Source organism: Gavialis gangeticus, unplaced genomic scaffold, assembly GCF_001723915.1.
Source record: "Gavialis gangeticus isolate Ggan-Ray unplaced genomic scaffold, GavGan_comp1, whole genome shotgun sequence".
Classification (NCBI taxonomy): Eukaryota; Metazoa; Chordata; order Crocodylia; family Gavialidae; genus Gavialis; species Gavialis gangeticus.
This window is the reverse complement of record NW_017729031.1, coordinates 16,594,267-16,608,579: the sequence shown is the minus strand read 5'-3', so window position 1 is coordinate 16,608,579 and position 14,313 is coordinate 16,594,267. Positions and strand designations below refer to the sequence as shown.

The following is a 14,313-nucleotide window of genomic DNA, read 5'->3' as shown; positions in this document are numbered from 1 at the left end:
ACACACACACACACACATCCACCTCAATATGTTAGGGGGGAAGTTCATTTTTCCTGGTACATTTTAAATCTGATGTTTGTTTTTGGGGGTGTTATAAAATTAAATATCAGTATAACCAAATCTTAGTTGTACGTGTATTAACATATTAACTTGTTAACTTGCATTGTGCCCATTCTAAACACACTTCAATAAACTGGGCACCATACGTTGATAAATAGTTGAACTGAACATTACAAAAAATACTCTCCCCTTATGCAGAATTCCTGAATAACAGTACTAAAATCTATTTCTGAATATTCTAACAAATTACATTTTTTAACCAAATTAATGCCTATTTTTAAGAAAAGAATATACTAAAAATTCGGTCAATTGCCTTTTCCTGACTGGACTCTAAAAGACTAAATATAAATATAACATTAAAAGTGTCTTTCAAAAAATGAGTTTCTTTCCCCTAATCATTTTCTATAAGGTTTATTGCAAATACAATATAATAATTGTTGTTCAGAGGTATTCCAACAGGGAATAAGGTTGAAAAAGTATATAATGCACATTCTATATTGAATTGGTAGCATACATTAATTCAATAAATAGAAATTTAAAAAGAACATTTCTTCTGCTCCTGGTTCACAATTTTTGGAGAGGTAACAATACATGTTGTAGACCAGTAAAGAAAATGAGGAGAGATAAAAAGAGGGATGTTCAAAGTGAAGAAACATAGAAAGGGTGAGGGGAAAGGGAATAAAAGGGAATACAAGCAGAAATGGGAGATGAAGAAAATTGAGAGAGAGTCAAAGGTGGAACTGAAAAGGGACAGGGGAATAGAAAATAACAAGAAAAGGCAAAAAAAAAGAAAAAGACTCCCACTAACTTATTATAATGATTTAATTAATCTATTATTCTATATTGTATGCTATTTCTCTGGCAAACTACCTACTGGCAGGAATTAAATTCTCACCCACCGAGTACCCCATCAAGAATAACGCACTGAACTGAATTAATGTATTTGCACTATTCAAATTCATATTAAATTTTTTGATGGACAATCAGGTAAATGTTTTTACAGTGTTCTGAAAAAGTAAAGTGCTGCATAATTACTTTAAGTAGTGTTATAACTATATACTATTGAAGTGTTTGACTTCAAATCAAAAGTGATATTCTAGATAGTAGAAAACTTTGTTTCAGGGCATGGTAATAATTTCCCTCAGCAAAATTTCATTTTCACTGGGAAACTGGTTATTACTGTTCACTCCCTAGTATGATTCACCAGTCTGATGCCTGATTCAAGGCAGTTTAAAATCAGTGCAATTATACTAGGAATACATTTATCCCAATAGGTGCACTGTATTCTCACAAGACCAATTTCAGTACTCCTGGAGATGGACAGAACTGCAAAAAAGGCTATGACTTTTTGGTCCATCTAAAAATTGTATGTGCAATTGCTTATTTATAGCTACCATATTATCTTGCACACAATGCACACTTTCCCTTGCCCCCGCCCCAACAGCTACTGGAATTTGTAATGTGCAATATATACAAACAATATAAAAGCAGCTTCTGTGAATTATCAGGCAAAAGCAAACATAAAATCTGCATGACACTCACAGGGAACAGAACAAGAATCAGGCTCAGTGACCTAGCTGCTGCTATTCTGTTACTTACTATTAGGACAAATCTTTTTTTCATTCTGCCTTTGAAACACAAAATGCATATTTTGTTCAGGGCATGCCGAAAACCAGAAAATACAGTGTGTCTAGACAGACAGACAGACAGGGAAAAGATGAAAGATTGCTGTAAACTGAAAAAAAAAGTGGGCCAAATCATTAGCTAGTAAAAAATGCTCCAAATTCATTGATGAAAAGACTTCTAAAATGACAAATACACTTAATAAAGGACCTTGACAACACTGAAGAAGAACCTTTGATTGTGGGCCTTCAGCAAACATGGTGAGTTTGAATCAAACATTTCAAACTGCCTCATGGATCTAGGAAAAGTTTTGATGGGATAAGGAATTAAGTAGGGATGCACCGATAGAGGTTTTCTTGACTAATACCAATAGCCAATTATTCACCATGGAGGAAGTAGGGCAGGAGATGGAGCTGGGACTGGGGCTGGGAGTGCTGCCTAGCCAGGGTAGTGAATAGGATGCCAAGGTGGGGAGTAGGATGGAGCCATAGGCAACTCATCCAGGGGATCAGTGTCCTGGTGCTTAAAAAGGGAAGCAGGAGCATTTGAACTAAAGGCTCTCAAATGAGCTTTAATTCAAGTGCTACCACCAGCTTTTTAAAGTGCAGGGATGCTTTTAGGAGTGAGCCGAGGGGGGCGAGGGTGGCTGCAGGCTGTCTGTTGTGGGCTTGAGGCTTTTCACCATGCTGCCTTTTGCCCCAGGAGCTGTGCACAGGCTGCAGCATGTCCCCAGCCCACCTGGCAGTGGGAAGCACAACTTGCTGCCCCCACTGTCACCAGGCAGGCAAGGGTTGTATGATAGGCACACAGCTCCCAGGGCAAAAGGCGGCAGGGTGGGCAACTGTGAGACCACAGCAGGCAGCCCACCGCTGACCCATGCACAGATCTAGGGTGGCACATGCCCCCCTGGGGGGGAAGCATTTATTTATGCTGCCATACCCATCCCTGCCATTGCCCCTGGATGAGCCATCCATGGCTCCATCCCACTCCCCACCCTGGCCCCAGGGTCCCATTCACCACACTGACTGGGCAGCATCCCCAGCCCCAGCTCAAGCCCCTGCCCTACCTCCTCCCTCACTGTGGCAGCCTCGATCTGCACCCCCATTCCCTTTTCATCCCCCATGCCCCTTCCCCTCCACAGGCTTAGCTGCAGTGTGCTGTTGTGCATGCTACTGGGCTGCATTCCTGCCCACGTGCAGCTGCATATAAGCACGTGGTATCTGGAGGCTCTGGCCAGAAAGCATATTATATTTATCGGTACATTATTGGTTACACCAGCCAAAAAAAGCTGATAGCCAATAATGTTCATTTTCCTTTTATCAGTGCTGATCCAATACGGCACCGGTATATCAGTGAACCTCTAGAATTAAGAGTTCAAAAGAGAGTAACGTCATTTTGCATTTTCACTTTTTCTAAATATGGCAGTATAATGTATTTGTTTGTTTTTATTATTGAAATATAACATTCAAATCCCTGGCTTTCAATGCTGGTTTCTTTTTTTTCCTTTTTTTTAGTTTTACATTTTATATACCACATTTACTTGAATATAAGTTCCCCTCCCACCCTAATCAGCATGGGGGTAAAAGCTCCTCATTTTACATTCCCATACAAGGAAACTTTATTAAATACACTGTCTATAATTAAACTGCTTCCAAAAACAGTATGTCTTCAGTAATGGAATCCAACTATGAAGTTGATTAAATGCAGCCAACACTGAGCATGACTACGAAACACATGACCCTGGTATTGAACAAACACACTGATGGGAACATACCACAAGAACAGATTATTGTAGCCCATCTGAATAAGATATATGCTAGTGCCCATTGTACTCAGTCCCTCACAGCACCAACTCTATTTCAAGTCATGGTAAGCCACTATATTGAATACATTTTAACTTCCCCTAAATGATCACTGGACAAATCTACACAAGATACTACAAGTGCAGTAGACTAATTCTACTGCACATTACTGCAGCAGGCAAAACCTGTGCTATTAGACTACTGTAGAAGTAGCCTACTGTGCATTAGTGTTACAAAAAATGCATGTACCGGTGCTAACAAGCAGTAATGCTGAATACAGTGCATTAAGTTAGTACCTGTAATTACAGGTACTAACAATGCACCATAATAATGCACACTTATACAATGGGGAACTCCTTACTCGAGAGCACGGAGGCAGAAAGGGATCTTGGAGTCATTATTGACTCCAAGATGAACATGGGCCGACAATGCGAGGTCATGGTTGGCAAGGCTAACCGGACCTTGTCGTGCATCCACAGGTGCATCTCGAGTAGAGCCAAAGAGGTGATCCTCCCCCTCTATGCGACACTGGTCAGGCCACAGCTGGAGTATTGTGTCCAGTTCTGTGCGCCCCAGTTCAAGAGGGATGTGGACAATATGGAGAGGGTCCAGAGGAGGGCCACCCGCATGATCCAGGGACAACAGGGCAGACTCTACAGTGAGAGACTGCGGGACCTGAACCTATTCAGCCTCCACAAGAGAAGGCTAAGGGGGGACCTGGTGACTGTCTATAGACTCACTAGGGGGGACCAGAGGGGTTTGGGGGAGACGCTGTTTCCCCTAGCGCCCGCTGGCATAACAAGGAGAAATGGGCACAAGCTGTTGGAGAGGAGGTATAGATTGAACATCCGCAAAAACTACTTCACCGTTAGGGCGGCTAGGAGCTGGAACCAACTTCCAAGGGAAGTGGTGCTGGCCCCTACCCTGGGGGTCTTTAAGAAGAGGCTGGATGCCCACCTAGCTGGACTCGTTTGAGTCCCATTTCTCTTTTTGGGGTTTTTGTTGTTCTCCCGCCCTGGCGGGGGGTCGGGCTAGAAGATCTACTAGGTCCCTTCCGACCCTTAATCTATGAATCTATGAATCTATGAATAATAGGGCACACTAATAAACATGTAGACATGCCCACAGTGTGACTTTCTTTTCCATTTCCAGTGATTCCCATTTCTTCACCAGCCTTAAATGTCTGGCAAACATTACCAAACAGGGCCCCAAACAGTTCGCTCAGAATCCCTCTGTTGATCCCTCTTTCAGCCTGTCATATGTGATTAGCATGGCCCTTCCCTCCATGAGATGAATACAGTAAATCATGAGCTTTTCTAAACTAATATTGCATATTTTATTCTATATTTAAGTAGGTAGAAAGGTGCTATTTAAAAGGTGTTTATGGAGTACCTGTGCTAAAACTTGCAGCAGTTTCAAAAAAGACAAAGTGCATCAATTCTGAATGAACGAAGTCTTTGGGTACCCACAGTAATTTGCTTATATGTAGGTTACTACAGGCATGTTTATTTCAAAGTCAGTGGGCATGTCTACATGCATGCTTTAATGTGCCATAGCTTATTTTACTGCACATTAAAGTGCCATGTAAAAAATCATGCAATTACGCTAATGCAAAGTAAAATAGGATACTGTGCATTAAGCGTCACTTTAAAAACTTGCACTTTTAGTACTGTGCATTAGGGCAGCTGAATGTGCATTTATTTAGTACTGCACATTGGAGGTACTAAATTTAATGCACACTAGGCAAAGCACATTAATGCATGGTAGACACCCACAGTGTTTTCAGATTTGCCCCTCACTTCCATGTACTCAGGAAGAGCAAGGTCTGAGAGTGAGGGGGAGGTGGAAGGCTGCAGGGGGGAAGGAGTTGGGGAAACATAAGGCAAGTAGGCCATCAAATGCCCCCAGATTTACTTTTCCTGCTGTAGCAGTGGGAAGGAGACAAATTTAAGGGAAATCTCCAATAATTTGAATTTATACCTGGAAAATTAAGACAATTTTATAAATTTTCCATATTTAGAATCTCATTATTGGGGAAGGGGTTATCTTATATTCAGGGTTGCCTAATTTTCAAGTAAATATGATATATACAATGCTTTTAATACTATTTTCCCTGAAATGTTTTATATCTTTAACCTGATAAGAATTTTTAATATTAGAAGAGCAATCAATGCAATAGAATTAAGTATACTAGCTCCAAGCCTTTTGAAAATAAGGCTAAGTAGCTTCATAAATGAGTCATAAAATACAATTCAAATATAAAGAACCACTGGGAATATAAGATTTATTCTTTAAGTCTAGCAATGTTAGCTATAACATAACTAAGGGATACATGTTTCTGATCTAATAGTAATAAACTGTGCTTTAAGCAAGCAGAATGGAAGAGAGGGATACACATGATATATTTAAAAGGTCAAATAATGTGTATAGTGAGTCTAAAATTTTGAAGATCATACCAACACTGCTAGTCAACAGATAACAATAGGAATCATCCTAAGGGCCTTCTAACATGGTAATTTTGGGCAGCTCTTGGAAATCTTAACCCCTGGATTGTCGACAGATTAACACCTGAAACCATTTTTAGGCTCTCATTAGGCAGCTCAAAGTTATGCAACTCCAGGGCAGGATTATCTCTGATCCATGTTACCCAGCTCATGTTTCACTAACGTGTAGCCACACTATGTTACACCTTGTTGTAAGCACCCCACCCCACCCCCTCTTCCCTGCTGGCCCAGATTGGACCCCTGCCCTCCTTTACCCAGGCCCCCAGATCCCTGCTCACCGCTACCCACACCCACCTTTCCATGCTTATTTGTGGTTGCCATCACCACTGTTGAGAGAAGAGGAGCAGTCCAGCAGTGGTGGTGGCGGGGGCCAGGATGGCAGGTTAATCCTCCCCTGCCTGCTACCCTGGGACAGACAGCACAGGCAGCCACAAGTAATGGGGGGAGAGGGGGAGGAGATGGTCATGGATTCATAGCATTTAATTCTAGCTCATTGTCTCAGGAAGTCTACATGAGAGATACCTGAGAAAAAGCAATGGAAAATAATTACTTAATGGTGAAGTCTTTTTAATTGTGAAAAGTCATTCAAGTCACAGAAGCACCACTATATGAGGTATTTAAAGCTAGAATTGACAAAACAGTACAAAAAATCACCAATAGGTAACAACTCAGAATTGGCAGGTGGGATTCACTACATATCTCAATCAGTCCATCTCCATGCTACTGTAAGCAGGGCCTATTTTTTTCTGTATGTATTTCCACTGGAACTATTTAAAAGAGGCTCATATACTTCTGACTTTGTCATCTGGGTACAACTTGAATATACATAATAAATAATAGAAAAACAGTATAAGTTTGGTTATATAGAAGAGATGATACCTACTGTAAAATGTCACTGATTCTATTTACTACTGAAATCTGAAGTAGACAGGATTTCCGACCGTCCATAAATTCATGGACACACTATGAATAATCAAGCTAAAATTGCCTGTCTCTAAATTCCATAAAACAATTATTCCATCCATAAAAACCTGAAGCCAAAACAGCTTTGCAAAATGAGCTCTATAAAACTGTCTGATTGAAGCTACATGGTCCAAAATGAAGCTGGACACATTGTTGAAGCATAGACAGATCACAGTAGTGCTGCCTGATGTCCAAATGGGATGCAGCACCTTGAAGGGAGTGCTTCTCTGGGCTTTCTAGCTCTTTCCCCAACTCTCAGCTATATGCTGTTGCTGGTACAGCTTATCATCTGCCTGGAATACTGCTGGTAGGCAGACAATTGTCTATCTTTGGGGACACTTGCTAGGTCAGTTGCAGTGGGGCTGTGGCAAATAAGGTTGGGGTATGGGCTGGAGGGGGAAGCATGGTGCCAGGTACTCTTGGGGGTACCAGAGTGTGATGATGGGTAGGAAAACCATGAGGTCGGAGCAGCACAATGTAAAACCAGTGCTGAAGTCAAATAGGGTTGCCAACCCAAAACTTGTTATTGTTTTACTGATAACCTGCAAACTTGTTATAGACAGCAAAACTTTTTTTTACTATGGCTTGAACTTGGCTCTTGTCCTGGATCTGGCAAAAGAGTTATATTTACATTATGTAAAACATGTTAGTAAAAACATGTCAGTGAAAAAAAAAGTTTGCCTATAAAATGTTTTCAGTTTGTCAGTAAAAAATAAATTATCTTGAGTCAGCAACCCTGTAAATCAGGGAGCCGGTTGCAAGTCTCTGAGTAACAAGGCATCCCTTTAATTATACCAGTTAGGGACAATAAGGCAATATAGGCTAACTATAGATGTACTACCTTCCGTTATTAAAGTTGCTTAGATCAGGAGTGAGGGGGAAATCGCCACAGGAGTTGGCTTTCTACCACTTGTATATACACCTACACATCAGGCAGACCAGTTTTTGACAAGGTTCTGACTTGTACTGCTCAAACACTGTGCATGGACCAAAATATAGTGATATTATTTGCTTAATTTTTTCAAGATAGCCTTTTTTTTAAATTTCAGTTTTAAAAAAATGATCTTACATTTAGAACAGTTACACATTCAAAAACCATCCTGAATTTTGCTTCAAATAATATGGGAAGCCCATTATTACATTAACTAGTAGTTCTCAATCTCTTTATACTCAAGGCATTTCTCGCCACACTCAAGGCACCTTTTGGAAAATCTCAGCTCTTAACTACAGTTCTTAACTACAGAAAAATAATAGATTAATTCTTCTGCACTCAGAAAGACCACAACAGGTCTGAATGTTTTTGACACCATATATTTCTATTTGAAATCTCACGTTTATTTTGTGACGAATATGTAAGTGTTTCTGCAGCCAGCTGCTAATATTGCATGATACTCCACAACACCCTTAAAAGGATCTCACAGGCCCCCAAAGGGCTATAGCACCCTGGCTGAAAATCACTGACATAAATCAAATATAATGCATTGTTTGTTTAAAGTTGAAAATAAATCTCTATTAAACACCATTTGGAATTAACTTTGATTATGCCATCTCATATCCCAGGGTTTATGTTTCATGAGTTTGCCCTGGCCTTAGAGCAGGAAGTTGGACTACATGATTTCTTGAGGCCCTTCCAGTCTTACAGATCTGTGATTTAATCTTTAATTAAGGCAAAAAAACCTCTTGCTGTTAGATATCATATATATATATATATACACACACACACATGCACCCCCCCCAAATAAGGAAGACATTCAAAATTTCATCTTACCAACACTAGTGCAACTTTCTCCATCCTTACTGAGCTTCCAGCCATCATAACAGGAACACTTGACAGTATTTTTATGCTGTTCACACACTTGACTACATTTCAAGTGCTTCGTACAATAATCTACAATTTCACAAGTTTTGTTGTCTGGATTCAGATAAAGTCCTAAAGGGCAGGAACACACAATTCTTCCTCCAGGAACCACAGAACACTGGTGGCTGCAACCACCGTTGTTAAGCGAGCATTCATCTGAAATAACAGGAAAAAAAGCACTAAGAGCTTTAGGCACAAATGACATTGTATCACATCCTACTACTTAAGAGCTTCTGGCCAACAGAAACAATTTTAAAAGCTTCAATAAGCACAACCTGATTTTGAAACTAACGGAACAACAAGTTCATTATTAATGAAGGACACCCAAGGTCATAGCATGGCAGAATTACAGTAGTTGTAAACAGATGCTAATTTCTACCAGAAATTCTTACCAGTAAAAAAGATAGCCCGGGACCTGTAAAGTACGTGTGCTCCAGCTCCACGGCTGGAGAGCTTTATAGGTGATCTATTCAGCTAGTGGTTATTGGGCGGTTGTTGCCTGGGTCATCCCCACTCTTAGGGAAGGGAGCAGTTGTCAAGTGACAATTGGCAGTCTCAGAAGAGCAGCATCTGGCACAGACCTGCAGATGGGTCCACACCCAGGAAAAATCCCCTTTTCCCATCCTACTGATCAGTTGATTGATGGCATGTGGGGGGCATTTTCCCATGGTAGGAACCCTCCTGTTTCCTCTAGCCCCTGCTTTTTGTAGTCCTCTAAGCTGGAGCATGTGGGGGGGGGGCACTCAGCCACCCTTGCAAGACGCTGGGAGTATTGTTGCTAAGGTACGGCAGTCTGTCTTGCCCCACAGTATTATGGGTCAGGGGGGGGGGGGGGGGGCACTCAGCCACCCTTGCAAGACGCTGGGAGTATTGTTGCTAAGGTACGGCAGTCTGTCTTGCCCCACAGTATTATGGGTCAGGGGGGGGGGGGGGGGGCACTCAGCCACCCTTGCAAGACGCTGGGAGTATTGTTGCTAAGGTACGGCAGTCTGTCTTGCCCCACAGTATTATGGGTCAGCCTGGAGTAGAAATGTGGGGGCATTCTGCTACAACAGGAAGATTCAGACCCTTTCCACCATGGCATGGAAGCCTGTCTCACCCCAGAGCAGAATAGAGTTCTTTTTCAAAATAAATCCCTTGAACATCTGTACGGCTTCTGTTTGTGCAAGGAGAAACATTTTTCTCTCAGCACAAATGGAACATCTGTATGTAGCCAATATATACACATTATGTAAGATTTCCATCCTTATTATGCCATTAAAATATTCAGTACATGCTGGGGTTTTTTGGTTGCTATGTATTTTTCATATACTTAATGTTACCATTCTCTGGAACTCTTGTTTACATTTGTGCACAAGATGTTTAACAAAATAACATTCCCCCAAACAAGAATAACAACAAGGCACATAATACAATTTAAAGTAAGCCACATTACACTTATGATCACAGTTTCAAAACGAGCATTACAAATTCAGGAAATGTCATAGTCTGGATTCTGCAGTAACACTATGAGGAAAAAGGGGTGGGGGCAGTCTATTCTGGAACTGTTACTGTAAAAATATGTTTATCATAGTTGTATCATTACTGCATGATAGAGGTGTAACAAGAAGTTTGTGCGCTGGGTGGCAGTGATGGCTAGGCCAGAGGCGGCAATAGTCCCAATTCTTGCACCCATCAAAAGTGGTTCCTGGGTCTGGTGCCCTGGTTGCCCACCTGTAGTTACGCTACTGTTAACTGGTGTTATTCTCATGCAGCTAAGGCTGTTTGGATGCCAAAACTGTGACTTAATATCATTATGTTTGCCTTCTTTCGCTGTTTTTTTTGAGTTGATGGTAAAAGGCTATTGCCCGAGCCCCTGTTACTTCAAGAGGAAGAGAGTTGATTGAGGGCCAATAGGAAGAAATAGGTAGCCAAGAGAGAACAAGGAGTAGTAGCTCAAAAGCTGCAAAGAAACTCAGACCACTTACCTGGAGCACGAGGGTGAGTAGGGGCAGCCTATGAGGGGCTGGACTCCAGGAAGTGGATAAAAATGTAGCTGTAGAACTGCACAGGTTGCTGATAAGTAGGCAAGTGAGTAATCTTTGCAACCTAGAGTAGGGTCAAGCAGCAGAGCTAAGGGGCTGCAAGACTTTGTAAAGGGTAGCTGGTGGAGGAACTGTGCTCGCTGCAAGAGAATGTGAAGGGTGCTTGATTGGGAGCAGCTGGCCACAGAGCTGTGAGTAAGGGGTTGTGTGGTGGAGAAGCCAGCCTGCAGATTCGGTAATAGAAAATTCCTAGGCTTGGTTCCAAGGAGCAGGTGACGGGAAGGGACGAGTCAGGGATACACATACTGAGTTTTCCAAAAGGAGTGAGGAATTAGAAACTGAAATAGACTCTAACCATCTACTAGAAGTCCTCGTTAAATTTTGTGGTAGGCATCGCTTGATTCTTAGTAATGTTTATTTCCCATCATTCATATCAAGATCCAGTGCGGTTTTGAAATGGGAATCATTATTATGCTCTTGAGATGATCCAAAATACGTTTCCAGAATCAGAAACAATAATAGGCAATTTTAATACTAGAATTAGTGGGACTGACAACCACATTAATAAAGATGTCATAACCAATTCCCCCAGAAACCTGATATGATAAGGAACAAAAATGAAGGAGGGTGATGTCTCTTGAAATTCACTGAAAAAGAGAATTTCAGAATGTATAATGGACAAACTGATAAAGATAGACCATTCACATTTGTTACAACTAAAGGAGCAGTAATGATAGATGGCTTATTAATAGAACTACATACATGGTATAAGTATAAATCATTTGAAATGTAACCATGCATGGAAAACAGAGACCCATTCCCCCCAAAAATACAACTCGCCCCTTGATTAGAAAAAGCAATAAAAATAGAATTTAATGAAATAATGAATTTCGAAAGAAATGTCTTCTCTACTCAGAGATACTTTCTCACTTATCTCATATTCTAAAAGTGCAAGAACTCCAAGAAGTAATTAGTCAATATGGAGCTATTGTCCAACAGTTAGAAAATGTATTCATAAAAAAGATCTTTGTTGAGAATAAGCAATGTTACAGGCAGTGAAAACTACTCTGAAGCTAAAGATGTTTTAGAAGATGCCTCAGAGGAATAAAAGTATAAAAATGATTGTTCTAGCTTCCAACAGATCAACAAGATTAAAACTGAGTACAAAAAATTAATAAACATAAAGAGGCAACCATATGAAATGAGGCTCCTGGAGAAACTCGTAGCCACTAGAAAACATAATGACATTTTTTTGGCAATTTGTAGCCAAAGGGAAAAATTCTAGCTTAATTTTGCATGCATTTACTTCTGAAGACACGTAGGTCTTGTTTTTTAAAAGTAGGTTTAGCAGCTTACTCAAAGATGGTACAGGAAATGGTGGCTTCTCACTGAAGACTATTGTGTCTGTTAAGCTACAAGTAGATCATTATCTCACCTCTGAATCTCAAGTAATATCATATATATCCATAATGAGAAACAGTAAGGCCCCTAAAAATATTGACTTTCTTCCCCAACAAATCTTCAAAGAATGTTTTGACTGATGGTGTCCAAATTTGATTCAAAAAATAGTATAATTATTTTAGAAAACATTTATCCAAAGCACTGGAATGAAAATGTAAGTTCCAATTTTTAAAAACAGAGATGAGAGAGCCCTATGTCTTACTGCATGTAGGTTAGTCTTAGATGAATTCTTGACAAAATATTTGGGACACATTTACCTTTTCATCTCCACACACAGATTTCTGAAAATAATATTTTGGGAGAAGAGCAGGCTGGTTTTTTTAAAAAAAAAGCTAGTTTTGCATGGACCATTGCTTAGTGTTACGCTATTTAGCATCTAAATATGTAAAAAGGTAAAATCCTTTTATAGATCGAAAGGGAGCTCTGGATTCATAGATAAGTTACAATTGTGGAAAAAACTGGCAATAACATCAATCAATATAGCTTTCTTACAATTAATTGGTAGTTACTGTTCAAGTACAGAATCTAAGGCGGGTTATAGAATTCACAGTGCCTTGTCCTGTAGTTTTCCAACTAAGAAAGGGGTGCATCTAGGATGTTTACTTAATCCACTACATTTAAATGTATTCCTGAATGAATTAAAACAGGTGCTAAACAGGGAATCAGTTTCATGCACCCATGGTATGGAATGACCCTATCCCCTGTCTTGCTTTATACAAATGACACATTAATCATGTCACCATCCCAAATAGGCTTCTAAAGTTGATTAGATGCTTTTCAGCAGCACTGCCCCTCAAAAAGTTTGAAAGTCAACACAGCTAAAGGCATGGTTTTGTTTTCTGGGAACAGGAGGAGGGGAAAAGTTTGGTTTTTATAGCAAAAGAAACTAGAGGTGCCGTCTTTCTGTAAGTACTTTGTATCCTATTGTAGCAAAAATCTGAGCTGGAAGCGGCATCCTGAAATATCAACACTAGTGCAAAAGAAGTCTTGAGTGGAGTTTTATCATTGTAAAATAAAAGGGGCAGAAAAACAGTTCTGGAAGCACTAAAGGTATATAGATATAAGTTATAGTCCATTTTACTGTATGAAGCAGAACTTTGGGGTGCTGACCCTATGGTCCACCCCAAAACTGAAAAGATTTCTAATTACTTTTCAAGGTGGTTTTTATCTAATTCTACCATGGGAGGGAGGTGGGGAGGTTTGCATTCCGAAGCCAGACTTACAAATATATGGACCTTAGCTCAATTAAGAACGCCAAATTACTGGATGTACTTGGATATTTTTTGCCTACTAGTTACCCTAAGAAAGGCATAATAGAAGCCCCTCTTTTTCCAAATAAACCCTTGTTTAAATAATATGTATATTCTCCTCCAGAGAAATGGCCTAGGAAATGTCCTGAGGGTCACTGACCCAAAATTTCCCCTCTATTTAAAACAAGACATACATTTAAGAACTAAAGATGCCAGCCTGCAGACAGATATGCTGGCAGGGAGACTGTCTCTAACTTCCCCTTTTTAAGATTAATAAAACAGTCTTTTGGCCTAGAAACCTACTCATCTGTGGTGCGAAACTACAAATGAGGCCTTTCTAGACAGAGATTCCCTCTAATGAGATCTGCAGTTGTCATCTGAGATCTGAGCAGGGGGTCTCAGACCCCATATCTGAACAGAATATGTTCTTATGGGAAGAATGTGATAGATGGCTTATATCACTTTTTTGTGGTTTTGTTTAGTCTTTGAAAAAATAAGAGGAAAATACATTTTACCATTAATAGGAAAGTTTAAATACTAGGCTAGTAAAGAAAAAAAAAAACCCAACAACCTGGATTCTCTCTAACAATTTAGAGCCTGTTTTATATATCTTAGCTGTGTTTGTGTTTTTTGCACAAAGAAGAAGGGCCAAAATTAGATAGAATTCCCCTGCTTTGTCTTATTTTTCCCTGCTTCATTTAACCTTTTTTGATGTCATCATATACTATGCTATGTTTTAATTTGGTGTGAACTGGTACAATGGGTAAT

At 40.1% G+C, this 14,313-nt stretch overlaps 1 protein-coding gene across 1 annotated transcript in view; it reads right to left on the bottom strand.

The window, feature by feature from the left end:
• Positions 1-14,313, bottom strand: part of LRP1B (LDL receptor related protein 1B) — a 2,002,088-nt gene that overhangs the window by 773,347 nt on the left and 1,214,428 nt on the right. Inside the window, exon 22 of the mRNA XM_019522796.1 lies at positions 8,721-8,966. Within this exon, the coding sequence (XP_019378341.1) occupies positions 8,721-8,966 (246 nt within the window). The remainder of the gene's footprint in view (positions 1-8,720; positions 8,967-14,313) is intronic.